The sequence below is a fragment of the Sturnus vulgaris genome, chromosome 2, assembly GCF_052056855.1.
Source record: "Sturnus vulgaris isolate bStuVul1 chromosome 2, bStuVul1.hap1, whole genome shotgun sequence".
Taxonomy (NCBI): domain Eukaryota; kingdom Metazoa; phylum Chordata; class Aves; order Passeriformes; family Sturnidae; genus Sturnus; species Sturnus vulgaris.
Window position 1 is genome coordinate 59,976,516 of NC_142244.1, and position 27,239 is coordinate 60,003,754.

At 40.5% G+C, this 27,239-nt stretch overlaps 1 protein-coding gene across 1 annotated transcript; it reads right to left on the reverse strand.

Moving 5' to 3' along the window:
- Nucleotides 1–4,614: 4,614 nt before the first annotated feature.
- TNFSF11 (TNF superfamily member 11) lies at nucleotides 4,615–27,239 on the reverse strand. The gene is made up of 5 exons (XM_014891477.2): nucleotides 26,982–27,239; nucleotides 18,679–18,846; nucleotides 12,184–12,229; nucleotides 12,003–12,101; nucleotides 4,615–6,885 (listed from the first exon to the last, which is right to left on the reverse strand). Exons 1-5 carry the CDS (start codon nucleotides 27,192–27,194, stop codon nucleotides 6,464–6,466), a joined length of 948 nt encoding a protein of 315 aa, XP_014746963.1. The 5' UTR covers nucleotides 27,195–27,239; the 3' UTR covers nucleotides 4,615–6,463.

The window sequence follows — 27,239 nt, forward strand, 5'->3', positions numbered from 1 at the left end:
TCTCACAGCACAGCTGGGCCAATAGAGTTCTCAATTATCTTTTTTATGTGAGCTGCTTTGTTTCACAATCTCACACATCAGCAAAATTCTGCAAGTGTGCAGATGGCATATACCAGAGGACAAGAGCAAAACTGAGGAAATTTGTTTAGATATTTTAAAATAAATCATGGGGCATTTCTATTTGGCTCATATTTTGGGGAAAAAATGTTTTTTAAATGTAATTTTAAGCCAAACTGAAAAAAAAAAAAAAAAAAAACCTAAGCAAAAAACCAACAGATAACAAAGCAAGAATAGAATAAAGTGCTACAGGAAGCAGAATGCTGGACTGCAGTCCAATACATTTGTGAGTGGAAAATAGTAATCATAATAGTACTTTTTATATATACAATGAGACTAATGAGGTTTAAATAAAATTATCTCTTTTTACACAGTAGTCTGATAGGTCTGCTAGATAAGAGAGAAAATGCAGATTCACATAAATAGTAATTCAATTACACATTTGCAGGTGACAGGTGACAATAGGCAGTAAATTCAACAGTTGCTTTCAGGAAATAGTAAACAAATTAAAAATACTTTATGCTACCAGAATATTCTATAATTTATTATTCTCTATTGACAGGGATAGATTAAAAGAAACAAATAGACAGAGGCTCAGTCCTGGACTTTTGCTGCCCACAGGGGTTTATTTTAGCTCTCACACCGGCCCTTTTTGACCTGCTTGGAGGAGCCCACTCTGTCAAGCCCTGGGCCGTGCAGCACATATGCTCACTTTCATGTGATAAAAACACAACTTAGTGGGTTGCAACTTGGTAGGATCTTCTGCTTAAGAGGGAAGCTGGCTTAAACTGCGAGGCTGTCCACCACTCAGTGCCTCGTAACTCCAGCCCTCTTCCAGTTAGCAGGACAGAAATAACCTAACTATCCATTTCCAGAACTGCAGATGTTTTCCCAGAGCAAAGATCTGGAGCCATGATGAGAGATAAAACATTAAACCAGATGGACCTTGTTTTGTTTTAGATGTGTCACTGCATGCGATACTGCACTGCAGAAACAAAACAACACTTAGTGACATTAACATTGCAAAAAAGCCACAAGTCAAGCAGGGAGCTGGTCAAACTTCTATGTAACGCAGAAAACATTATATCTGGGAGATGTTTACACAGGAAAAGAGTAGTCAGTGTGCAAATGGTTGCTAACTAAAGCAGTGTCATTAGTTATTAGTTCCCAGAGGGCAGAATAAGCACGTGCAGGTTACTACATTTGCTGTACCAGTTCGCTGGGACACCAGCAGAGTGGAGAGCCTGTGCTGGGGTCAGAGCAGGCACAGCAGTAAACTGTGGACAAGCAAGGAAGGTCTGCTCCACTCTGCATTCATAGCAACATCTGTGGTGAACTGATTTTATCTATGATGTCCATGGAAGATTGTGATTGTGGCATCCAGTGCTTTTTTGTGACATAGTAAGAAAAAAAATTCCAAACACTACACCCATCCCAATTAACAGTGAAGAGCAGGTTAAAATCCTTCAAACCAGTGGGATACTAAGTTAAAAAAAAATGTACAAGAGAGTATCTGAAGTTCCCAAAATGTTATCTACCATGTGATCGTGTTTCAGTGCCTCCAAAATACTCACCTGTGGTGGAGAGGACGGGGGGAGGGGATCGTATTTGTGAATCTTCCCCTTAAGGAGCTGGGGTCCCCAAAGCCACCCACTAGGCATCCTTACTCACACCTGATAGTACAGACAGGGACTGAGGGAGTTTGGAACCTACAGGATGAGGAACCAGCCACATCATGATCCCATCCAGAAGGCTGGGAAAATGAATCTGTCATTTTGTGACTTGCATCATGTAGGGAACTGAAAGCAATTGGAGTTCCTGCTTGTCTTCTGTCACAGCCAAGCATAAATTGATTGGCATTTGGTGATGTGCAGTCTGGAGAAAAGCAGTGTGGCACAAGGGAGCAGGCAGTGAAACAGCACATGGCTCGAGCACTGCACAAATGGAAAGAAAATACACCTTCCCCTAAACTGCATAAAATGGATTGTGAATAGACAGCACTAAATCTGAGATACCCAAGCCCTCACCTCCACCCCAGCACAAATATTTCCTTGGAAACACAGCTAGAAACCCCAGTATATCCAGACTTAATGCTAAAAAAAAAAGCAGAAAAAAACATTTGAAGTTGCCAAGTTTTTGAAATCTGATTCAAACAACCTCAAGCTGGCACAGGTTTCTCAGCTTTCCATGACTGAGCTTTGCTTTGGAGCTAGTTTCAAATGGAGACATTAGGCAAAGGTATGGTATCTACAGGGTCAGATCCCAGTGAGCTAAAAAAAAAATAAACAGTTGGCAAAGTCCGCAGGTTGTGATCCCAAATACAGCAACCAGGAAATACTGGACAAGACACCAATACAGAGAGGGAGAAAGAACAAGAAATTGCCTGTGTATATGTGTAAGAGCATTGTTCTGATTTTTCTCCAATCACCACAGGAAAATGTTGCACACAGCCACCTATATTAAGTTCTGCTGCAGACTAATTTTTTTAACAGCAGAATACAAACGTGGTTATTGTCTGGACCCCTCCAAAGCTGGTACATCAAACCAAAGGGCAGCACAGACTGCTTCATGCCCAACCTGCTGATTCCTTATTCCCCAACTACTTTTCATTCCTATCCAGCTCAGTCCTTGCACCAATGGTTCAAAAATCTTTTTGAAAAACAAAATTATTGCTCTTTTCCATGCAAAGGCACTGCAAAGCTACCTGAAAGTGGGCCAAAAAAGGGAGAGTATGCCTAGATCTGAACCAAGGCTGTTGCTACCATCAGGAAAAGGAGCTGAAAGTCAGTAAGAGTGGGGTGGGCAGAACACACTGGCAGCTGGAAGGAGGCAGAGAAAAGGAAGTGGGATAGACAGAAAAAGAAACAGCCACTGGCTGGAGCAAGCTTGGGAAGGAGGGGGGAGGAGTACCCAGGTGCCAAAATATGCAATCATAACCCCATGTATAAAAATTAACTTAGCAAGAACATGGTAAGAATATACAGACGTTTACATGCACACAAATACCCTGAATTGCAAATAAACTATTTCCAAGTAAGATTTTTTTAACTTCAATTTTCAGCAAATAATCACCCTCTATCCACAGACCAAAATTATATTTTGAAAATTATAAAATAAGAGTCACACAGGCACTTTTCTTGGCCTAGAACACATCCCTTTCTTCTCAAAGTAGCTCTCTCCATTAATTGATCAGTCCGCTCTTTTTATTAACTGCGTTCCGATGAAGCAATCAAATAAATGAAGCAGGCACAGAGGAGCAGACACTTCTGGGAGAAGACTTGGTTTTGGGAAGGTCAGTGGTAGTGCAGACAGGTTTCATCATCTTGGAATACATGCCCAGGTTGCCTCAAACGACACCACTGAAGCTTTTCAATCTGTGGCTGCTCTGATATAAAAAGCCAAGTCAAGCTGTACCTAGAGCTCTGCAGGGAGCTTCCTGCTTTCTTTTGAGTGCATAAAGGCTAAGAATGGACCAAGGCATGACAGGCAGAACAATTAGATCTCTTACTTGATTTGATTTCTATTTTGTAGACAGCAGAGCTTGGCTTCTAATTGCTACTCTCACAGCAGCCTAAAAAGCCCCATCAGGACATTATCACAACCCTCCCACCTAGTTAATCACACAACTGGACAACTTGCAGCCAGAAGATGCTACTGAAGAAAAACGCAAAAACCACCAAAGCCCTCAAACCATTTAGGCTTCAAAGTTGTCACACAAAGGAAATTTAAAGCCTCACGTTGTACTGTGAAATGTAGATGCTTACAGTCCTCCCATTGAGAACATGCCTGCTAAGCTGAGCCTCAGGAGCCCTTTCTCAGCTCTGGTGGCTTAGGATGCACAGACAACCAAAAAGTCTGTGCTCAGGGGTTCAGCACATGGTACAGGTCCTGTGACCTTCTCCAGAACACACTCACAGCCCACAGCCACTGTCATTGTGGTGACCTTTAGTGCTGGTGGCTCCCCTCCTTCAAATCACACCATTTGTGGGCATTTGCTAAGGTCAGCTACTGAGTCTAACTTCACTCTCAAATCACTTGAACCACTATCTCCACCTCCTCAGAGGGTGACTTAAACCCCCAGAATAGACATTTTTCTCCCAGCCTGCCACTGGAGATCTCTATAGGGGAAAAAATGATTGTGACCTGTAGCTTCTGAAAATAAAAAGAGCCCCAGGTTCCCCAGTCATTTCTGGGTTTGAACTGACAACTGTTTGATGTGAAACATAAATGGGAAGTCCTCATTTTCAGCTGAATTTCCAACCCCTAAAGGTCTAACCTGACTTGAAAGTGGTGTATATAGATCTGAAGCCAAATCAAAACTCCATAAAATTCATTGTAATTGTCTCAAAATAATTGATTTATGCCTCAGTTTTCTTCAGCGAGTTATACCATACCCAGCCTGCACATTCTGAAATCTGAATAAAATTACCAAAGTTACACAAGAAATATGAGTACACATGAAAATAAGGAAATGACAAAGTTTTTTTTTTCTTAGAAATATATTTTGTAAGAAAACAATATTAACATTAAAAAGAAATGTTTATTATACAGTATAAAATAATTGCTTGAATTCAACTAATTCAACTCAGTTCCTTTAACAAAAAAAAAAATTAAAAGCCTGAGGATTTGTATTAAGCCCCAATTCCTACAGATTTGATTCCTACTGCAATAAATAGTGGGCTTTCCCCACGCCAGCCATAGAGCACACAAACACTTCAAAACCCTCCCTCATCCCCTTACCCAACAAGCTGCTGTCCCCTGTCCAGATGTGCTGTAAATATCACCTCAGTATTCGCAGCCCTCCCCCCTGGCCCCTGTACCCACCCTCAGAGTCCATCCACCCATCTTTCTTGGCCAAGCACTATACAAGCAACAACTCATGCTGCAGGAGTCTCCCCAGTTAATCTCCTGGCTAAAATGAACAGTGGCCAGCCACTGACAAATAATGTATAAATGGCTGAGTGTTTCTCAGCTGTCTGTCCTCATAAAACCTGCAAGAGTATCTCTTAACTCTGCCATTCATCTGCCAATGCTGGCAGAAGGGTGCAGATCTTTAAAAGCTACAGTGGGAGACAAGAACAGGCAATGCAATGACATAAGCTTCACTTTTCAGGAAACTAAGCTAAAAAACGTTACTGTTCAATTGCAGAATTTAACACTGGCAGATTTTGTTGTAGGCAAATATGCCTGTTCAGTAACTATAAATACCCCTAAAACATTTCTGGGGCTTACTGTGTATTAATTTTTTAAATTTCATTTTTACATAATGCCAGCTTAATTACCCTCCAGGTTTGAAAGGCACCCAATGACCAGCATTCTGGTGTAATTATTCATGGCATTGGTGTGAATTCGCCTCCCTTAAAACTGACAAGTTTAAAAGAAATCTATTAAGTTAAGAAGAACAAAAGATATATATTACATTTGCTAATTGCAAACAACCTCTTATAGCTGCATTTTTTCCCATTGGGATTAAAAAGTGCACCAGTTTAACATGTCTGTACATAAAAACAGTTTAAAACATTAAATATACAAACAGCAAGAGATTTTAAATATTTTGTATCAAATACTATAGGACAATATAATTTACATTTTTTTTACACAAAACATTACACCTGAAATATAACTTTAGATATTACAGAATATAAAAATACATACTTTTTGTTTAAAAAAATGTATTTGCAGGTTCTGGCACAAAGTAATACTTTAAAGGCACGCCGTATTTTGGCAATCTATATTTGCAATTAACTGTGCAACAATAATAACATGACCTGTAATTAACTTTTTAGAACTGCAAGGCCAGATGATCTCCCTTTTTCCTGGAATGGCCCTATTAATCAGGTAACAGTTAAGTTGGACTGTTTAGGTGTTCTCCAACCCATTTCTGCCATGGTCTGAGCTCTCCAACCCTAATCCAGCAAAGCAAAATCAGACCTAACTCAGCATCTGAAAAGCCACATCAAATGCAATGGGATTAGTCACACTTTCATGATCTTTGCTGTCTCAGGGTCAGAACACTCAACTCCAAGCAAAATGGAGCCCTAAATGCAAGTTGGGAGCCAGGTTCTGTTCTGCCCTATATTTGCACCAAAACTAGTAAGGGTAGTCAGGGCAGAACTTGGAAACAGAAGCTCAGTAATATTAATTGTTTTGATTTCAACTACACCAAATGCAAAAAGCACAGTGAGGCCAGTGGAGACAAATGAAGTAAAACTGCTTTAAGGCTGAATCAAGAGAACTGTGGAATTTTGGCCTTCCATGTATTTGCAGGACTCCTGCTGGAGTCTGCATGGGACAAAAACGTGTCTTTAGAGATATATGGCTTATACAGATGCAATTGGATAACAGAATATTTTCAGTTCTTCAAGTTGTTTCTGGACAACCAATTTTTAGCACGCTAAAGAAAGATTCAGTCTAAATCTCTAACTTTAAATGCTCCAAAATAAGTTGCTTCTTGTGAAGAATCCAGTAGCAATGGGTTTGATACCTGGATACTTATCATTTCACCAGATTTTAATTTAAAAAAACCCCCTACATTTACAGAATAAAAATGAAATTCTGAATTCCCTGACCAGTATTTGGTGCTTCCTCCCTTCATCAACACATCAAAGCGCCTTATTTTAAGGTTTGTCTTAATCACATACACCATCAGCTGAAGACCTCTTTTAGTCAAGTTTCCTGAAGTTTCATGATGTCTAAAACAAATATTGGCATAAAGGTAGTAGAATCCATCTTGATTAACAATTAGTTTTCCATCACTGAATGTCATATTTGATAAGTTTGCCTGGCCTTTGTCATGATGCCAGGATGTGAGGTTCACTTTGCGAGTTCCTGGAGATAAAAAAAGAAAAAAATAGAGGATTATTTAAAAACATTTGACAAACCCCAACATTTAGAAAGCAATCTCTATGTTTTCAGAATCAATAGCAGCAAAAGTTCTATAGGCTAAAGTGAATACGAAACAATTATGATAAAAACTCCTAACAACATCTTCTCTTTTCATCATACACTCCCTTATTTTGCTTAATATTTATAACTGCCCTCCCAGCAGAACACCTAGTGGACTGTGGTATGAAATAGTTGCTTGGCCTGTAGTTTGATTATGCCAAAAAAACATGCAACACGCTCTGCACAGACATTGCATTCCACCTAAAACTTTATTCAAATTACAAACAGTTCAGAGCAACTTGAAAAACTTGTTATTGGTCTTTAAGTTGACAAGGAATAACCAAAATTCTGAAAAAAAAACCACTGAACTGACAATTCCCAGAAGAGAAAGCTTATGAAATCTTCCATATTTTATGTATGATTGTGCTGGTAGAAAGGTAAACATATTTTCATTTGACAACACAATTGTGCATCTTTAGTACTACCCACTAAATTGCCTAGACTTTATGGAGAACTTTAAGTATTTATGACATAAACTTCCTGATAGGCACAAGCCACTAACATTCTATTATTCAGGGTAATACTCAGGGCATAACTCAACAGATGGGAGGTGGCCAACTTGTCCTTCTAACCATTAGTAATTTTCAACACTCGAGACTGACTCCACTTGCTCCCTCCCACAGCAGTGGGTTCACATAGGTACCAGAGGACTTCACACCTCGGCCTCCTAGTGCATCTAAACACACGCTTGAAATATTCAGCACCTTATTCTCCCAACATCAAACCAGAGCAGTCCATCCTTGGCAAACTTTCCATGGCACACAGCAGGGCTCAGTGCCCTCTCCTCCAAGCATGTACAGAGGCATGCCTCAGGACCCCCCCAGGGCTGTGCAGAAAGGGAGGGGAAGTAGGAACAGGGGAATTCGAGAGAGAGGAGTCTTCCCTAAGTGCCAAGGGCAAGCAACTTTTCCATGTGAGAGGAATAATTTAACAGCAGCCTAGAACAAAAACCTTCTGGCATTCTTCCACAAAGACTTAATCAAAAGCACTGTCAAAGGCAGATCACAAGTAGATGCTCTCCTATGGGTCTAGTGCAGCCAGGCAGAAATTATGAAAGCAAAACCAGACAGAGAAGCCAACTTCTCTGCAGTGCCTCAAAAAAAACCTCATCTGAAACCCACTGATTAACTGGAAGAGAAACCAAGATGTTATGTCCCAGCCTGCAATTATTCACCTGCAAGATTTGCTGAGTTAGGGGCACCAGGGTGCACCACTGAAGCATCGGGAACAGCTGAGGAAATTACAGAACTTCTCTTGCACAGCATTAAGTCTCAGAGAAATATTGCCCCATGGAGGGTGGGCCACCTTCAAGATGAGGAGGACAGGCAAGAAATCACTGCCTGGATCAGAGGAGAGGCACATTAGATACAGGACAGGATGCACACCTATGATGGAACAGAATTGCAAGCAGCAATTGACCAGTGGCACACTGGGTAGTTGCTAGGCAAATTTCATTTACCAGACAAGTCAACATTTTAGTTGCCAGTCAAGTTGCAATTTTGAGGAAATCCTCAGTGAGAAGATTTTTGCTAAAGAAGGGAAAAGAGAGCAAATAGGTGCCATAGTCACTTGTAGTTGAGTGAGGGACTCTGGGTGAATTTCATTTACACTATCTAGATGTTCAGGGAAACAGGCCAAGAGATGATGAGAGATGACCCTCTCTGTTTTGAGCAAAGGATTTGTACAGATAACTTCTGGAAACCCCTTCCAAGCTAGATTATAATGCTATGACTGTGTGTGCAGAGGCAGGGAGGCTTTTTGCCACAATTCAGAGTTCCAAAAGAGGCATGCTACAGCCAGCAGCACAGCTCAAAGATGCTCTGGTAGGAGTTATGCCAGGCAACCTCTAATGGAAGGAGCGAGCTGGCTCTCAGCACTTCTGGTGGCAGCACACCCAGATTTGGAGACATCAAAATAATCAATGCCCTGAAACACAGGAAGTGCAGGAAACTGGAGCATGTAAGTGCCAGATCTGCTGTCCATGAATGTTACGTATCAGAAAGTCTGGCACATAACCCAAGGCATGGGACAGTCAAAAGTGCTGCAATACAGTATCTTCTGTGAAATAATTTACTTTGGAACCATGAAAAAACTAGCACAAGGTAAGTCCTGTTGATAGAGAAGGAAGTGTCTGGGGGAAAATGAGCAAAATAGCCTTCCAGACAGGGCAAAAAGCATTATTTAAGAATTCAAGATAGCACATGCTCTTTCTCAAAACTGAAGATAAAAAAAAATCCAATATCTTGGGGTTTTTTTGTGAGCTTGAATTAAGACTAATACAAATGATCTAAATAAAATTAAATAGCAAGAAGGAAGATGATGTGACGGGAACAGAGGAGAAGGGAGCCCTGTTTTGATAATTTGTTTGCATCCTAGTAGCTCTCAGGTATAAATAAAGCCTGAAAAAAGGACCAAAGTACTGTTTGCTCTGAAAAGTCTTTTGGAGGCAAAGGGCAGCTAAGTCGAACCTGCAGCTGTAAATAGCTCAGAATACTACAGCATTTCCTTAGACAGCTAAAGGTATCAATTCACACCCCAAATGATATATTTAACATTTATATTTATTTCTGTTTGCAATTATCCCCTTTAAACTGTGACTAATTTCTGTAATCAATTTATAAACCAAAATTCACTGTTTTCATTTAAAACCTAGGTAGCATTTATAGTGAGCTCTGGTAAAAACCAACCAGCAAGCATCCAGCTCTAACCTAAGGCAGCAAACTTAAAAAATACACACAGCAAGCCAAACCACTACAGCTTCTGTGCCAGATGGTGGGTGGAGACACCAAGATCTGGGAAGGGTTATTTTCCCCCCTCCCTTGTACTATCCCCCCAGCTGCAAAAGTCCACTTGAGGCCTGACATTATTGTGAATCAGGTCAAAGCACAATGTTCTCTCACTGACACTGCTCAGTGCCCCTTCATGAAGGGTGTAGAGTAGAAAACTGCTTAAAATCCTATTTGACAGCAATGAAGATTTTTTTTTTTCTGGCACTGCTTATTCTGGATGAGTGTGATGACAGTAGAGAACCTTAAAATGCTAAGAACAGATCTGTCCATTCAGGGATGGCAGAAAACAATTTAGATGGATTTCAGACATGCAGGGTAAAGAATCGGGGGAAGAAAACAGAAATTGCCATTTGCAGTCAGAGAAAATGAGACGGGAGAGGAAAACCTCCTGGTGACCCCTCAGGCATATTTTTCTTTCTTTATGCCTATCACTAATGTCTGTGCTACCCAGCCAAGTGGGTACTGCCTCATGCCAGTGAGCTTAAAAAAGGGCCTCACAACCAGCAGGTTCAGGGTTCCTGCTGTCCCTAAGGATGCAGCCTCTCACTGCTGCAATGCCCACAAGGGCTGCAGAAGCTGTGCTCATGGATTAACTCCTGGCAATGCTCTTCAAAAAGAGGCAAAAGCCAGATCAGAAGGGAGCAGCTCATCACATTGGTAAGGAGTTGATCTGCAGCAAAAAAGAACAATGTCTCCCTGGCCATCACCCATAGATGTGCTGTGCCACCCCCTTGAAGGTAAATGCAGCAATGCACAGCTATAATAATTATCAGCTGCTGAAAAATTACAGTTGTAAAATTACAGTTTGCAGCAACATCCAGGTAAGCAGCAAATAAATTCCACACAGAAAAAGGTGGATTTCACAGACTGTGACACCAACATACACTACAGTTCTATAGATAAGTGATGTTTCTATGACTAGCAAATTAATAGAAACCTTCCAAAGATAAAATGCTGAGGCAGGTTTACTGATAGCAAATCTTCTATTATTGACCTGTTGTAAAAGTAAGTCAAAGCCAAAATCTGACTAAAATAAAAGCTTGTCAGGAGGCATTTGAGCTAACAAGAAAGCTTGTGGAAGTTCTGACTGCCATCTGACAAGCTGTTTAAGCTCTCTGCTATAAAGCTCTGGATTGTTGCAATGCCAATGCACTTGAAAGAATCCTATCCCTCCAGGCAAGAAGCTGTACAGAAGCGCTTTGTCTTTAAATAGAGCAAGAGCAAGGTATTACTATGCAGGCTGCTAAAATCTCAGATTTCAAGTCTCAACACACCATTCCCCTTTGGTTTGGTTATATAAAACAGAAAAGCAATGTGCATAGCTCAATTAACAATGAGTTCACCCCTGCAGAATGTATAAATCTTCAGAGAAAGAAGACAGTGGTGATCAATACATCCCTTAAGATCCTCCACCTAACAGCTTCAGAAAAAAAATGGTTTACTTCTACCACACCAACTGAGAATACAGCATTGAGTATACAGCAAAAAAATCTCAACTGACAGTGCCCCAGGGCAAAACCTAAAACTGTTCTAGCATTATCTTAAAATTTAAGGAATGAATCTTTTCCTCTGGAGAGTGTTCCAAGGCAGACTCATGTCTTGTTCCCTGAAATTGTACTAGCAAGGATATTCCCAAAGCCATCTGAATGTTTGTGAGTAGAAAATAAGAGCTCTGGCGAGATAAAAGAATGCCATCCTCTTACCACAGGGGCAGATAAAAGCCACAAGAACAACTTTTCCCCCCTGCTCAGCAGCTCAGGCAATGTTTGTGCTGTTACATGCTTGTGTGTGTGCATGCATCCTCCAGGCTGGTGTCCAGTTGGAGTAAAAAACTCCTGATGGGCCCTACAGGCCAAAGGAAAATGGGAAACTTCAGAGGAGAGCATTCAATGTAGATCTTCCTGCCTCACCTGAAGACAGCACACAGGGAGAGGCCATGCCCCCTCAAGAGGTTGATCATGAGAAGTGGAAATCTGAAATGGAGGCCATTCAGCACGAGACTGATACAAAGGCAAGCACCAATATCCTCCTTTTAGCACTACCCCTGCTGCCTCTGAAATCCTTTAATGCACCCAATTTATTCTCATTATCAAAAGCTATTTCTGAAGTCCCAGTCTGTTGCTGTTTTGCTGGACTTTATATACTTTATATACCTCACTTTCAACACATTTATATTAGTATTGGAAGTATTCACTTAAAAATTGAACTTACCCGACGGAATATTCTTATCATCAATAATGAGATGGGCAAATGGCTGCTTCTCAGGTTTGTTCCTCTTGTACAGTTCAAGTCCTAATGCCTCCATTGCAGCTAGAGATAAAAGAATTGCATTATTCCAAAAACACAAGTTTAGCAGAATTAAAATATTTCTTATTCCTAAACCAATACCTACCTTTTTCTGGTCTTGGTGGCGTTCTTCCCATAGCACGCTGGACTTCCTAAAATGAGAAGGAGACATTGCTGTGATGTTTTCTTGGTTTTGTAGCAATGTTTAGTTTGCACACTTACAATAATCTGTGCATGTATCTGGAGACACTCTTCCACCTGCAGCACATTCAGATGTCTGGGATATGAATCATGTAAATAAGATACGTAACAATATATTCAATCAAATTACTTCTAGTAATTTGGTAATTCTAATAAAGAGGGATAGATATGATAGTGTGTATGATCACTGCATTATTCACTGAAGCAGTGGTGACGGCACATTCAAAACCTTTTCTAATCACTGTACCTGGAATATTTCCCTAAGTATAATGGAACAATGATTGATAAGAAGGCATCACATCAAACAACGGAATTTATGAACTGATTTAATTACTTGGAGTCTAAAGGAAAAGAGACATTTCTATACAGTAACTACAGTGTAATCATTAACAACTAAGGATAGCTAAACTCTGAATTTCATTTGTGATGAGGTGAATGAAAACCTCCACGTCTCACACTTGGCCATCAACAGAGAAGGCTACAAGGCTTTACAATCAAGGCTCACTTCTAACAAGGTATGCAGGAACTGAAGGATTAAGTATCATCCATACTGGATCCAAAGAGACTGGGTGCCAGACTTGGAAAGTATCTAATTCTTCAAAACTGCAGATAAATTTTAACACGAATGAGAACTATGCTACCCAAACCCAAGAACAACACAAACGCAGGCATCAGGCACCACAAAAAGCTTTGCTTTTAATCATTCATACCTGTACTCCCCTTGAGAAAAAGATACAAACAGCAGATTTCAAAAATCTAAGCAGCCTGTTGTTGTTACGAGCCTAGACTGTGTCTCAGTATTAAGCTCAAACCTCAGTTCTGTCTCACTTTTCCCCATGACTCTCCAACTGTTTTCTGAGAAAACAGGGGTGATGTTTGTTATTCTGAATACCTCATACCATGGAGCTGTCAAGAAGATATTTAGTAAAAGGAAACATCTTGCTGAAGATAATAAGTCATGTCCTATGAAACCTAAGAGTGGTCCTTTGTTTCATCTTTATGCCATGCACACTGCTGTTTGCCTAACTCAATACATGTATATGAAATATGTCTCAGATTTGGCCAGATCAGCAAAGTCTCACTGTGCTCTCAATCACTGGGGTGTTTCAGAATTTGAAATCCTGCTCTGAAAACACCTGAAGTCGTCCTTTTATGTAGTTTTGCAACCGCAGTGAGATATGTAGTGCCTTGGCTGGTGCATTTATTACTCTCACTTTCCCCTTTCAGTAGGTGTTTAAATGTTAAACCAAAATGAAAAGCCACAACAGTATGGAAGTTGTAGTATGACTATCAAAGCATAATACTTCAGCTGAGATATGCTGATTTCATAGATAAGAATCATGAAGATGCTTTTTGCTGTAGAGATGAGAAGAAAAGCAGAAGAATCACAACTTCAAAAGCAGCAAAACTCGCATCCACTTCCCGCATTTACATTCACTTTACTTCTCTGATCTTCCTACTTCACTGTCAGTTCTAGGAGCATGAAGTTCAGTTCTAGGAGCTGCATGTCAGCATCAGCCACTAGCTACACTTAAGTAGGAAACAGGAAGATGGCAAAAGAACGCAAGTACTAGGTACTGTGAAAAATGGCAAAAGTCTCTGAAGAGAACAGGATGTAAAACAAGAAGAGCCTGGGAGATGGACCACACAGCAGCATGCCCATCCCAACCCTTTCTCCCTTGAAGAAGGGACATGCTTGTTTTCTTGCTTCCTTAGTGGAAACTTCTCAGATGTGGAGTTTGTTTTAATATCCTTTCCTTTGGGAGGATGTGATAATGTCATTGCCTGGAAAGCCTACTGAGCAGATCCAAAAAGAACCATGTACGTTTTTATCTCCTAGCATCTAGATTTGGTATTTAAAAAAAAAAAAAGTCCCATGGTTGATAATTGCTCAGCCCTTGAAAGCCCTGAAGTGGTCGACTGCTATTCTACTTTTAACTTACATTTTTCTTAGGAGCATTCAGTTCTGCTTCTGCACATTTCCAAAGATGCTCTAGCTTAAGCAGCTGAATACCTCACCTTCTGAGCCCCAGCAGTCTGGCTTAGCTCATCTTCCACACAGAATGGCTCTAGTCCTCATGAAATCGGTCTGAGCTGCTCTCCTTCTAACTGGTGGTGGTGCTGTTCATCTGCAGCTTGACCATGCAGTAAGCAGGACAGCTACCCTGGAAGGCTTGGGTCCACAACTCCCCTTGTCTGGAGTTCATGATTAGCCCAACTGGATAGATCATGGCACTTATAACACCAAGGCTGGGGGGGGTTGAGCCAATTGTTCATTGTCTCTTCCGTGAGCTTATCACTGGATCAGAAGTGAACAAAATCTGCGTCCAGAAAACAAAATCTTCCAGCAGTTCTCTAAGCTCTGAACTACTGTCAAGTTCTTTACTTGACTCTGACAAGCCTCATGAAAGTTTCATATTCTTTGTTATGTTGCCTCAGCTTCCAAAATGAAGACAGAACATATTAACTAGTCTCTAGAAAATAGATATGGAGTTGTAGGTTTCCTCCTAAAGAATAACTAGTTAAACGCTTCTTAATTTTTCTTTTTTTACTTCATGTTCATACAGTTCCAAGGTGCTTATACACAACCTACCTTAGAAAAACATTTAACTGTGCCTTTGCTTCTGACCCTGAAGGACATTTTTCAGTGGATGTTTGAAGGCAGCCTCTTAATGAGATTATAAAATCTCCTGGTATTCTTAATGCAAGGAATTAAGAGCTGTGATTTCTCAAATCACCAAAGTATCAACTGCTTTTTTTAGCTCCTGAATGTTCTTGGGTATCTCATACTTACTCACAATGTAGAGGCTCATTAAGGAGGCAGAAACAAGACACTGCTCTAATGGCATGAAAACTGCTGACAAAACATTACCAGCAACTTCTCTTAAGACTGCCGTCCACAGAACTGTGTGTGATACCAAGCTGTTCAGTTATTTTTAGCAGAACTGTACACAAAAATCACCCCACTCTTAATCTTATGACACTTATGCACTTGTACACCTTTGTCATTTGCTCACTGCCCACCAAGTCAATTCTCCTGGCCTGCTTCCCACATTCCAACCTCCTCCATACACACACTGTTTAAACAACAGACAAGGAGTTAGTCACAAAAATGAAAAACATGTCTTCCCTTAATAAAAAAAAAAAAAAATTAAAAGGTCACTAAGAAGCTCCAAAACTTTCACATTTTAAAGCTAAAAATCATGTTTTAAGTATCTGAAAAGTTGGGAACTGCTCTCTACCTCATCCACAGCAGGTTGCAAAAATAACTGCAGCTCTTGAAGTTATGTCCAACGCTGAGGATGCAGAGACAAGGCTAAACTAGAAGACATGACATTTGTGAAAGGTTTTAAGTCTCCTTTAGCTTTTATCAAAATATCTCAATATCTACTTTGAGCAGCTCCAAGTAGCCTTTTGAGACCAACAAGAAGAGAACTCCTGGACAGTCACTTATTGCTTCAGATGGGGTCTTAAAGCTTCTTTATGCACTTGATTCTTTTATCACCAAGTGCTTTAAGTGCAGCTGATACCAGCAAGAAGTATCTGATTCTCTTGCCGGAAATTCAGCAATTTGAAGAATGCTGATCAGGACGGAAGTGAAATAGAAAGTACATGAACCTATATTCATCAAACTGTAGTTTGGAGACCAGCAATAAAACCTCTCTCCAAATAAGTAGTCTACTGCTTGCAGGGGAAAAAAAAAAAGGAAAAAAAGTATGTAATATTGTAGGATGGAAACCTACAAAATTGTAGTTGAAATTTTAACAACTTACAACAATCACTTGTGAAATCTTTACTTGGTTCATAACTATGTGCTCTTTAAATGTCTGCTAAGTATATAGATTTCTTTATAAATGCTGCCCTGGAGGTCTAGCAAAGCACTGTTGCCATGTGGGAGAATAGCTTACGCCTGAACTCCACAAGCAGCTAGAAGCTGGGAGCATTGCCAAGCAAATTTACTTATGGATTGACCCAAGATATGTTTGTAGTCCTTTCTACTTCAGGCTCATAACAGACTTCATAAGGACTGTGGTTAGAGCATCTGGACTGCCAAAAGCTTTTTAGGGTTGCATGGAAAAAAATTAAGCAAACAGACTGGCTAGGAAAGTATATTATTTGTCTGCTTGAAAGTTTATATGCAATATTGAAAATATGCTCTCTACTTAGTAAGTTGCTCCTTTAGCAGAATTTTTATCACGGAATATGTTAAGGAATCAATTATTAGATTCTGATTAAAAGAAAAAAAACTTCATGATTTTTTGAGGAGACATGTACTTCTAGACTGGACCTTGCAGCCCTACTACACTGGTTTTCATAAGAGCACTTTCATTTTCAACATCAATCCCTGCTTTACATTTAAGCACTCTGTCTACAGATGTGCAAAGAAAACCGATGAAAACTGGTGCAGGAAGCCTGAAGCTGTAACCAGACCATAAACCTGAGCAAAAGAAATTTGCCTATTTTCATTTCCTGAACAGTTAAAATTGCAAAAGACAATATATTGAAAAAAATCAAAAAACAAAAGATATTTTGAAGTGTTCCATTTTAGCCACTTAGCATGCTGCCAGTTCAAATCAAGATATTGTTTTTTAAAACACAAAAGTTAGATTCTTTAGATTCTCCTTAAGGAAAGTGAAGAAAGCACAGACAACAGGAAACCTCCTTTAAGTCACATTAGCTGGATCCACACACAAAGGAGTAGCACAACTGCAACTAAGTTACAGCTGCATCTCCACTCTTCCTTGTTGCAGGGTGACTGAAAGGCAGAATTTACAGTTGATGATAAAGTATAATTCTGCCTTGACACTGTTACTTTCACTTCTCTGATGTACCAAAAAGATGCAAAAAGCCTCAGGTCACCACCTTCCTATCTACTTTTTTCTGTCATTGATGCAAGATGACAAAGCATCCAGACCACTGGTGCAGCTGCTTAATAAACTCCATTGCATTCAAAGGAAATTCAGAGTCTAATTACTTTGGCAAGGGAAATTTTATTGTTCTCAAACTAATGGTCATCAGCCAAAAAAGTTATCCCTACTCACTACTTATCCTGGCCACGGATATTGCAGCATTTAACCTCCATCCAGACTGGCAGGATTCAAAGCCTCAGCTAAAGCCAGTGCCTTTGTTGAGTAACCAGCAGCAAATGACCAGAACACAGGGCTCCCCATTGACTTACTGTAACAAGCTCCTTGCTCTGTCATGAGTGAATGAGCAGCCCAGCACACAGCACATCCAGCTGAGAGGCTCTATAAAATGCAGGAGGAAAGAACTAATCCTACAGACATAAACCTTTGTTTCCCCATTAAGCTCTCGAAGGAGGTGGATAGCAAAAGGGACAACACATGGACTCCTGTCTCTCTCTGTTTTGTTGACAAAAAGATCTGTCACTCAGTTCTCAGTTAAAAGCAAATATCACATTAGCACAATTCAAATGCTGTAAATTTAACTCGACTACAGCTCATGCTAAAGCATATGTGAGTTGAGCTCAAATCTAATGTAGGACCTTTAATGAAAAACTGCCAGTCCTATGCAGATGTGAGGCAGTAAAGTTGTAATGGGCCTGATAAGCCAGGAAAACCAAATACCATAGCAGACATCCATCTATTACACAGCCCATAATTAGCACTAAATACTACCATGAACACAAAAAGAGATTAAAGGCAGTATCTGCAATAAAAGGGGATTGTGGCATATTTCCAGCTTGCTTAGGCTTCTCCATTAGGGTTGCCTTCTTTTGTCATTTGTGTTTGGGAACAAGCTGTCATTCTCAATTCCTGGCCAAAGACCACCCAGTTATCATGCTATGGCAAAGCAGATCTGCCATTGTGAGAATGGTTTACTCAGAACTGGCAAAGTGAGCAAAACCAAAGCAGGAACTGACCCTGATTTTGGACTTCAGAAAGAGTGAGAAACAAGAGCAAATGGGAGCAAATGCTAAGTCCTTTTCCTTCAGGCAATATTTTTCTTGCTGATGATCTTGACTTAAGAGAATCTTGTCTGGAAGATTCCTTTGAAAAGAATGTGAAACTGACACTTGTTAGGAGTATCCAAAGTGTTGGAAAAGCTATACAAATATTAGCATAAATGACTACCATTCAGGCCTCTCCAAATGTCAGAATGGCTAATCACCTAACTTCAATCAGTTTTCTTAGTACATCTTCAAGTCTTCCTTTCTTGACTTAAAAAAAAAAAAAAAAGTAATGTGCTTGAATACAGAGTTAGTTAGCCACTACCAGATCCATCAGCAAATACAATACAATCCTGGATAAAACTTCAAGTGTTATTCAAACACCAGGAAATGATTTATAGAACTTGCCTCTGAATATAGATTTGGGAAAAAATGTTTTAATTTCAACAGGACCATGAAATAAAGAAACACATTGTCCATGTCACTTACCCTCTGCACAGCCCTTTGGAGAGCCTGTTTCACACTTCTACAGGATTCTGGCATTAAGTTCGCTTCTTGACTTTCAAAGGAGGCATCATGCAAATCTCTATTTTCTTGGTGTCCAAAAAGTGTTCTGACACAGTGTGCATGTTCTTTTGAAATTCGTGTAGGGTCCATCTGTAACAAAAACATAAGCACAAATACAGTTCTAAGTGTTAGAGACACTTTTCAACCATTTAAAAGTTTGGTCCCTGGCTAAGTTTATTATCTAAATTCTTATCATAAACAGTGTAAAGAGGAAAATTTCCCAGCATCAGGGTTTATTTCAGCCAACAAACATGTGAGATAGGAGAATGAATTATCTTCTGGTGCTGCCTATTTCATTAGCTTAGAGTAGATATGTGACTTTCAAAAGTTAAAGATAAATCCGATTCTTATGGTAAGGCCAATAATATTGAATTCCATATTTCAGCCACTCAGGGCAATATCACAGTTATTTTAGCAGGAAACATACACAGTTATCCTACCTCAAAAATTATTGTTTGTAAGATGACACATGAATGTCAAATAGAGAAACCTGGGGAGAGGAGAAACAGAAGTTATCTCTGAAACTGTTTTGTCACTGAAATTATATCACTGAAGCTGTCAGTCAGCTATCACTGAAACTGTTTATGGATGTGCTCACTGTGGATAGAGTTTATTTTCTTTACAGTGGCTGGTATGGGGCTGTGTTTTGGATTTGTGACCAAAACAGTGTTGGTAACACAGGGATGTGTTCGTCACAGCTGAGCAGGGCTGACACTGAGTCAGGGCCCTTTCTGCCTCTCACCCCATCACACCAGAGAGGACCTGGGGTGCACAAGGAGCTGGGAAGGGACACAGCCTGGAGAGCTGAGCACAACTGGCTAAAGGGATACCCCAGACCATATGACACCATGCTCAGTATATAAAGGTGTGGGAAGAAGGAGGAAAGGGGAGACATTTGGAATGAGGGCATTTGTCTTCCCAAGTCATTTTATGTGTGGTGGAGCCCTGCTGTCCTTGGGATGGTTGAACACCTGCCTTCATATTCTGCTTCACTTGTGTGTGCAGCTTTTTCTTTTAAAATTTCTTTACCTCAGCCTACGAGTTTTCACTTTTACTCTTCCAATTCTCTCCATAATCCCATCAGGGAGTGAGAAGCTGTCTGAGACTTAGCTGCCAGCTGGGATCAAGCCATGGCAGTGGCAAGAGATATTGCTGTGTGAAATAGTCACCAAGACAGCAAAAAGTCAAAGACCAAAAAATGATTAAACTGCACGACAAGACACCTCTGCATCATTGGACAAGGAATAGTAAGTTTAGTGTATTTGCAAGACATTTTTAGTAATCAGTCTTTGTGACTGAATCAAATATATTTTTAAAACCTACATTCTATCACTTAGATAAATTGGAAAATAATCCAAGGATTAGGATTGTACCTTGACAGAATTTTATTGCATAAAAACTATTTAAACCATTTCACCCTTTTTTTCCCCACATACTCCAAATCCTTTACACTAAAGAGATTAACAACTATCTTTCAGAGACGGCCTAGGACTCTCAGAAATTGTTCTCAACTCGCATTTATTCCGCTTTTACTTCAGGATTAAAGAAGGGTTTATGCACCCAGACTCTTGTCTAGGTTCTCTATCTGTATCAGCTGGCCTATTAGAGAGCATTTACTGTTATCTTTCTTTAGTTGGAAGAAACACTTCTACCTGAGAATTGCAAAAGGTTATTTGTAATTGCAGTGCAGGAATACCAAGACATTATGGACAGTGCCTAGTGTTCAATTTCCTTTAACATAAAGCTAAACAAAACAGCACATCAAAAGGAAGTTTTTCACAATACAAAACAGCCAAGTGAATCAAACATATAATTTGTTCCCAGGAATTCAATTCCCTAACCCCCTAAAAAGAAATTAGTTAACATAAAAGTCTAAGGTTAGGATTACAGAGCTGAATTAAAGTCTCTACCACCCAGGCAGCCACCCAATAGTAACACACAGCAGAGAGACATTTATTGCACAGACAGCAGTAGCAAATGCTGCCTCCTCCATCACCATCCTTCTGCTCAAGCCTCCAGATGGAAAGCTCTTTGCCCAATTGATTCAGACCAGTGTCAGATCCTGTAGCCTGGTTTAGCTGTCTCAGTCATCCCTGCAGATTTGGAATAAAACAGGTCATAGAAGGTTCACCCAAAGATCATAAGATGTCACAGCTTTGAGCAGAGGAGTAGTGATGAGTTACAGAATGGCTTGCAGGCAGTAACATCTTCCTGTGATGCCCTGACACAGCTGAATCCCAAAGAAACTCTGTGTACAGCCATTGCAGCACTATGAATTAAGTGTTAAAAACCTACATTAATGCCTTCTGAAGTCAGCCAGTGCAGTACAGCTTATTAACTGCATAAGGAGATCTAAAGCAGCACCTCTCTGCTTTCACCCCTTTCACCACGGAATTTTATTCCTGGATTTTAGTCTCCTCTTCTAAATCAGCAACAAGGGAGGAATTCTTGCTGGCCTAATTCTCTTTAAGATTAGTTCCCCAAAATCAAGTGACTCCAGATATCAGGCAAGCATAGGAGTCAGTACAGGGACAGGCATAAGAACGAAATATCAGGAAGGCAGCTCTAGTTTTACCTGTCTGTAAAACTGCACTCTTAAAGCATCTCTCACAACATATTCCACTTGTATTCAGAACCCAGAAAATCAATGTAAACGAAAATAATTTTTTTTAAAAGCAGCACAAAATGCTCACCAACAGCTGCTAAAAGGCAGTTAGTGCAGAATGACTTGGGTTGGAAGATACTTTTGGACATCTCTAGTCCAGCTCCCTGCTTGAAGCAGGGCCAACTTGTAACTTAAGTCAGGTGGGTTAAGGCTTTTTCTAGACAAGCTTTGGGGAATGTCCATCAATGAAGACTTTCAGCTTCTCTAAACAAACTGTCCTAAAACTTCACTACTTTTAGAGTGTAAAAAACCCCTTGGTTTTTATATCCAGCTACAGCTCCCCTTGCTGCAATTTATGACTGTGCCTTTTTTTTTTTTTTTTTGCTATGCACTTCTGAAGAGACTGTCTTAAGGTAGCTAAAAACAGTGATTATCTTCCCTCATCTTAGTCTGTTCTTTGTCAGAGAATCCAGCTCTCCATTCTTTTACGGCTCCTACCTGTCACAGTGGTTTTCTGCTGGACACCTTCCAGTTTGTTGATACACTTCTGGTACCAAGGGACCCAAAACAGGACCCATTATTTCAAATGTAACCTCGCATGCTGGGATCGTTAGAGATCTCACAGAACTGATGTCTATAACAGGATGAGTCTTCTCCCCTCTACACAAACCGCAGGATAGAACATAGAAAGCTACAGCAAATAACTGCCAATAAATACTAATTTTTATCAGTAATTCTATTAGTCAGAGACTACTATCCCAGTTTTGTGTTTATTAAAACACATTCCCTGAATATCAGGCAAGAAAACTAGGTTTTAACTGCACAAAGATCATTAAATTTGTAAAGGCCTGAGTGTCCAGCATGACAAATCGTGCCAGCATAGACTCACTGCTATCAGCAATCATTCAAATGTGTCACACAATGCTGTATCACAACGGGAACAGCAGATTGCACAGATTTGCCCAGATTACAGTTTATCTGCTCAAGTCTTAAGACAGAAAACCAGCACCTCTGCACCTACAGGTAAAAGACTGAAGGCTTAATGGAAACACTGCAGCTGATGGTTTCAGCAACTAGGAGCTGTGCAGCCCACCCTGACAAAAACTGCAAGTCTCCAGAGTTAGTGTTTGATAAGGGGAAACTTTGATTTCAGGACTAGCTAACCGACCTGTTGCCCTCACCTTTCCAAAGAATACCTTCAAGAATAATCTTCACTACATTTACCCATGAAAATCAGCTCACTTGCCTGAAAAGGCATTCTCAGAAATCCTGCATCCTACATCTTTACGAAGAACACACACTGAACTGCCATGGCTGTAAACAAGTACTACCAAGCACTGAGATCAAAACTGTGGGGAAGTACTGATGCACAGAAAAACTCCCAAGGACACATTTTGAGAAGAACTGCTAAAGAACGAGAAAATTATGACGCAATACCAGAAGTAGCTTGCTAACTGGCAGGGCATCTTCAGCAAAAAGTCCTAATGATTTAATATCTGGAAAAAATATCAAGATGCAAACAAAACTAAAGAGAAAAGCTTTATAAAGTGCAAAGAAACCTAAGTAAGCTAGAGGACTTAAACTAAAGAGAGGAGAGTGTAGCTTATTTTTTAGTATCTGTTTTGCCTGACCTTGAAATCAGATCAGACTGTTCAGTGCCCCTGATTTTCAGCATCTCTCATCATTCTAGTTGCATTTCTGAGCTCTATTCACCCACTTCAGGGCAGCCAAAACGAACTCCAGTATCATGAGTGAGACTAAATGAACGTACAGAACTAAGAATCAATTTTCTCATGTAAAAAAGTCTCGGTTTGGTTCCAAAAGACACAATACATTCCACCCACTTTTACTATTAAATTTTGCAACAATTGCGCACTGTTACAATATTGGATTAAAAACTTACTCATTACAATAAATGTTTAACATCCATACTTGTACTTATTTTCAAACCTAAACCACTTTCCAGACTATCAAATATCACTTTACACTCCATGACCTTTCTTTAGCACCAGGAAGGGGTTCTTCCAGGCTTCTGAAAGATGCTAATGACCTCCAGCAAGTTGTCTTTTCTATTAGCCACAATGCTCACAAAACTTCATCTGAAATCTGAAAGGTAATAGTCTGAAAGCATACCACAACGAAAGTCAGAATTCCACTTAAGCATGAAATGACAAAAACTGGGCTTCCTGGTCACCATTTATCCATGTGTGAACTCTTCAATATGGTAGAATATTTAAAATTTGTACAGACTTTTTTTTTTAATAGGAGAAGTGCACACCTTTGGAGGTCTAGCTTTAACTGTGGGCATTAGACACCCAGCCACCACATTTCAATTTGAGCACTTTCAATTTTCTTCACTGCCCTCCAGCTCAGTCAGCGTTAGACCAGATTCCTACTCTTTTGAGATATAAGTGCACTAAGGAAATGGCCCAGAACGAAAAGCTTAAAAGCTAAGCTTTTGGAGCCTATACCTCAGCATTTATCAGTCAAAGTTAAAAACTTTTCTCACCTGATGCTGTGCATGAGTCTCTGTTGAGTGATGACCTCCAGCTGCTTTGAGTATCTTAACTAAATTTTCATGACATTTTTACAGATAATGAGAAAATATTCCTCAAAGTATAGGCAAAATAAATGCTTAAGATCAACACTTTTTTTATTGCTTAATTTCTTGGATTCAGTACACTGCACAGAATGGACCAAAAAGCACATATACAACATACTAATATTTTTACATTTCAGTACACTGGTATGAGAACACCGTTAAAATTCAAACTTGTTGCTTTTTCAACATACCAGCTCATTGTCTCACTTGCATGGCACTGCATTATTTCTTGGCCACAAACATGTGTTTACTCGTGAAAACCTAGTGTCAGTCTTAGTTATGTGTCTTGTGAAATTCGAAATGCTCAAGCCACAAAATAAACAAAATTAAGGAAAAACCAAAACCTCAACTATTGTCTCAGCTTATACTGTGTCATGATCCAGCCCAAATGATTTTATGTGAATACAGACAAAATGTGAGTGGTAAAACTGAGTCAGAGTTTACTCAGACTCTTAGATAAGGTTTTAAAGAGCTTCTAAGATACATAACTTCTTAATATCAGCCTATAGAGTCAAATCTTTCTAATTCACATTTGCTTAATATACCAAGCAAACAATTCAAATATTTTCATGCAGAGCTTCTACTGTTAGCGCCTCATTATTTTAACAAAATTAATTAAAGATACTTAAGTTCTGTTATTAAAGTATAAACTTAGATAGCTGAAATTTACACTGAAAAGGCCAAATCCAAGTAGCTTAATAAAATCAAAGTTCACAGAAATATTTTCAAAAGAAAGAGGTCTGATCATGTCCTATTTAAATAAAATAAATATCTAAGTGTGAAATAAGAATTAACTGCTGCAGGACTTACTGTGTTTTTCCATCTATCTTATTTCACAATTAGAAATGGTGAACAAATATGAATTATCATATCTTCTTATAGTGAATTATATACTTAGTTCAAGAGTATACTTATTCTATTTCCCATTGATGACATTTTCTCCATTAATTTTTTTTTAGCCAATTACTTCAGTCAAGCTTACGTTGAGTTATATCACCTCTTCTAGATGTTTTGGAAATCCAAATTTATGAAAGACTCCATTCAATAACACTACTCCAACTACAGGAACAAGAAATTAGCATGAGAATTAAGACATCAAATGCAGAGTTACATCTGAACCATGCCATTTTTTAAATCAAGGAAGCAGAAGAAAAATAGCCATTATGGTTCTTTTTACCCTTTTTTAGGCACACGTGAAACCCTGATGTGTACCTATCAGAAAGATTCTTTTATAAGGGGATATACTTTCATTAGCTGTTTTGATTGCAATGGCTCTCCAGCCCTCTAATGAATGTATAGCCGTGCATCTCTGAGTCATGTTTTGACAAGAATGTCTTTTCAGGTTCATGAACATTTGGAGTGACAAACATTCCCCTGTCACAAGCTGAAGCAGACATTCTTTTATTTCACTGTCAAGCAAACAAGTAGCTTTAAGCTACTTTACAATTTCTGAGTCCCAGAAATTAGATGTCACTCTTCTGAAATATACAAGTTATGATTAACTAACTGCTGTATTGCCGTTACATTTTACTTTTGGAAAAATGGAAAACACAAAGCCATTGTCAGTAAGAAAATACGAATTAGTGGGCATAATAAATAATCAGCAGCACTAGTGTATATTTGAGTGTCACTCATGTGATTAAGTGGGTCTACACTTGTGCAACACCTGCTTTCAGAGTGCACTTAGTTAAGAAATCCAGCCTGCTACCTCAAGATCAAGTGCCTCTACCTAGAAAGTAAACCGAAAGAAACAGGTTTCCATTCTCTGCCGACTTCAAATGAAAAGTACACACAACAGAAGCACCACTTCCATGACAGCAGTCAGACCCACATTAACAGAACTAACTCGCATCCGACAATAAAGCCAAGCAGAATTCTAACACCTAGCCCTGAGAACCAAGTAGCTGGCAGCTCCCCACTTCCTCCGAGGGGGCTCAGCCTTGCAGGGTAAGAGATGCAGCAGCGAGGCAATCCAGGCAGCCGAGCCATTTCCAAGAAGCAGGCTCCTCTTCTCTCCGAAAGCCCAACCGCTCATCACCTTATCTGCCCCCACAGCGACACCTCCCCGCTCCTCTCGCCACGCACCGCTGCCTCTTCTGACGCATCCCGGCACACTTGAGGCCTGCCAGGTAAGGGGCGGCTCTCTCCCAGAAATCCCCAAAATCCCAGAAAGACCTCCTGAGCTGCGGCAGAAACCTCTGGCCAATGTCCACGAGCACACAGACCCCGCGCCTCTGCAGCGTCCCTGCGCAGCCTGAGTGACAAACCATCACGAGTGATGCTGTATGATGACCTTTTTTGTCCTTAAAGCCATTTATCCTGCTGGTGAAGCATTCATGGTAGCCAAAGACCTCTGCCATATCACAGAATCACAGGTAACGCGGAGTTGCAAGGGACCCTCAAGAATCACGGAGTCCAACTCCTGACCCCGCAGAGCACCATCTCCAAAAATCCCACCACGTGCCTGAGAGCATTGTCCAAACACTTCTAGAACTTCTGTCAGGCTTGGTGCTGTAACCACTTCCCTGGGGAACTTGTTCCAGTGCCCAATCACCCTCCGGGTGAAGAACATTTTACTAAAACCCAATGTCAAAATTCTCTCCAGTGAAAACTGAAAGCTGATCATTAAAAACCAAAGCCCTGCAAGACTTCAGGTGAAGGATTATAACTAACAGTTTCACGAGTCAGGGAACCCCTCCCGTGCAACCTCGCAGCGAAGCCCTCTACTCCAAAATGCACCCGATGCTGGGAGCGCTACCTGGAACCTCTGGAACTGAGCAGCTCCCGTGATCAGGGAGCAGCACAAGCTGGGCAGGGCACTGGGAGCCCTTTGGCCCGACCCCTTTCAGAACTGGATCAACTTCAGAGACAGATAAGTGTGTTCTAAAACTTTTTGTTTTGTTTTTTCTTTAACTAATCGCCTCGATCGCACCGACACGAGGGCCTTCCCGTCTCCTGCAGGGTGCGAGGCGGCCGCACTTGCCACAGTGTGAAGCCCCCGCGCCAGTCCCCGCTTACCTGAGCTCGGAAGTAGAGGAAGAGGGCGACGCTGCAGACCACCTGCCCCAGCCCCAGGAGGACGAGGGCGACCAGGAGGGAGCGGGATGCGGGCGGCGGGTGCGCGGGCGGCGGGGGCGGCGGCGGTGCCGGGGCGCTCTCGTGGGCGGCGCCGCTGCCCAGCTCCTCGGAGCCGCGCAAGTACTTGGTGTAGTCTCGGCTGGCGCGACGCATCGCAGCTCCGCTCCGCTCCGACGGCTCCACACTCGGCTCCGCAGA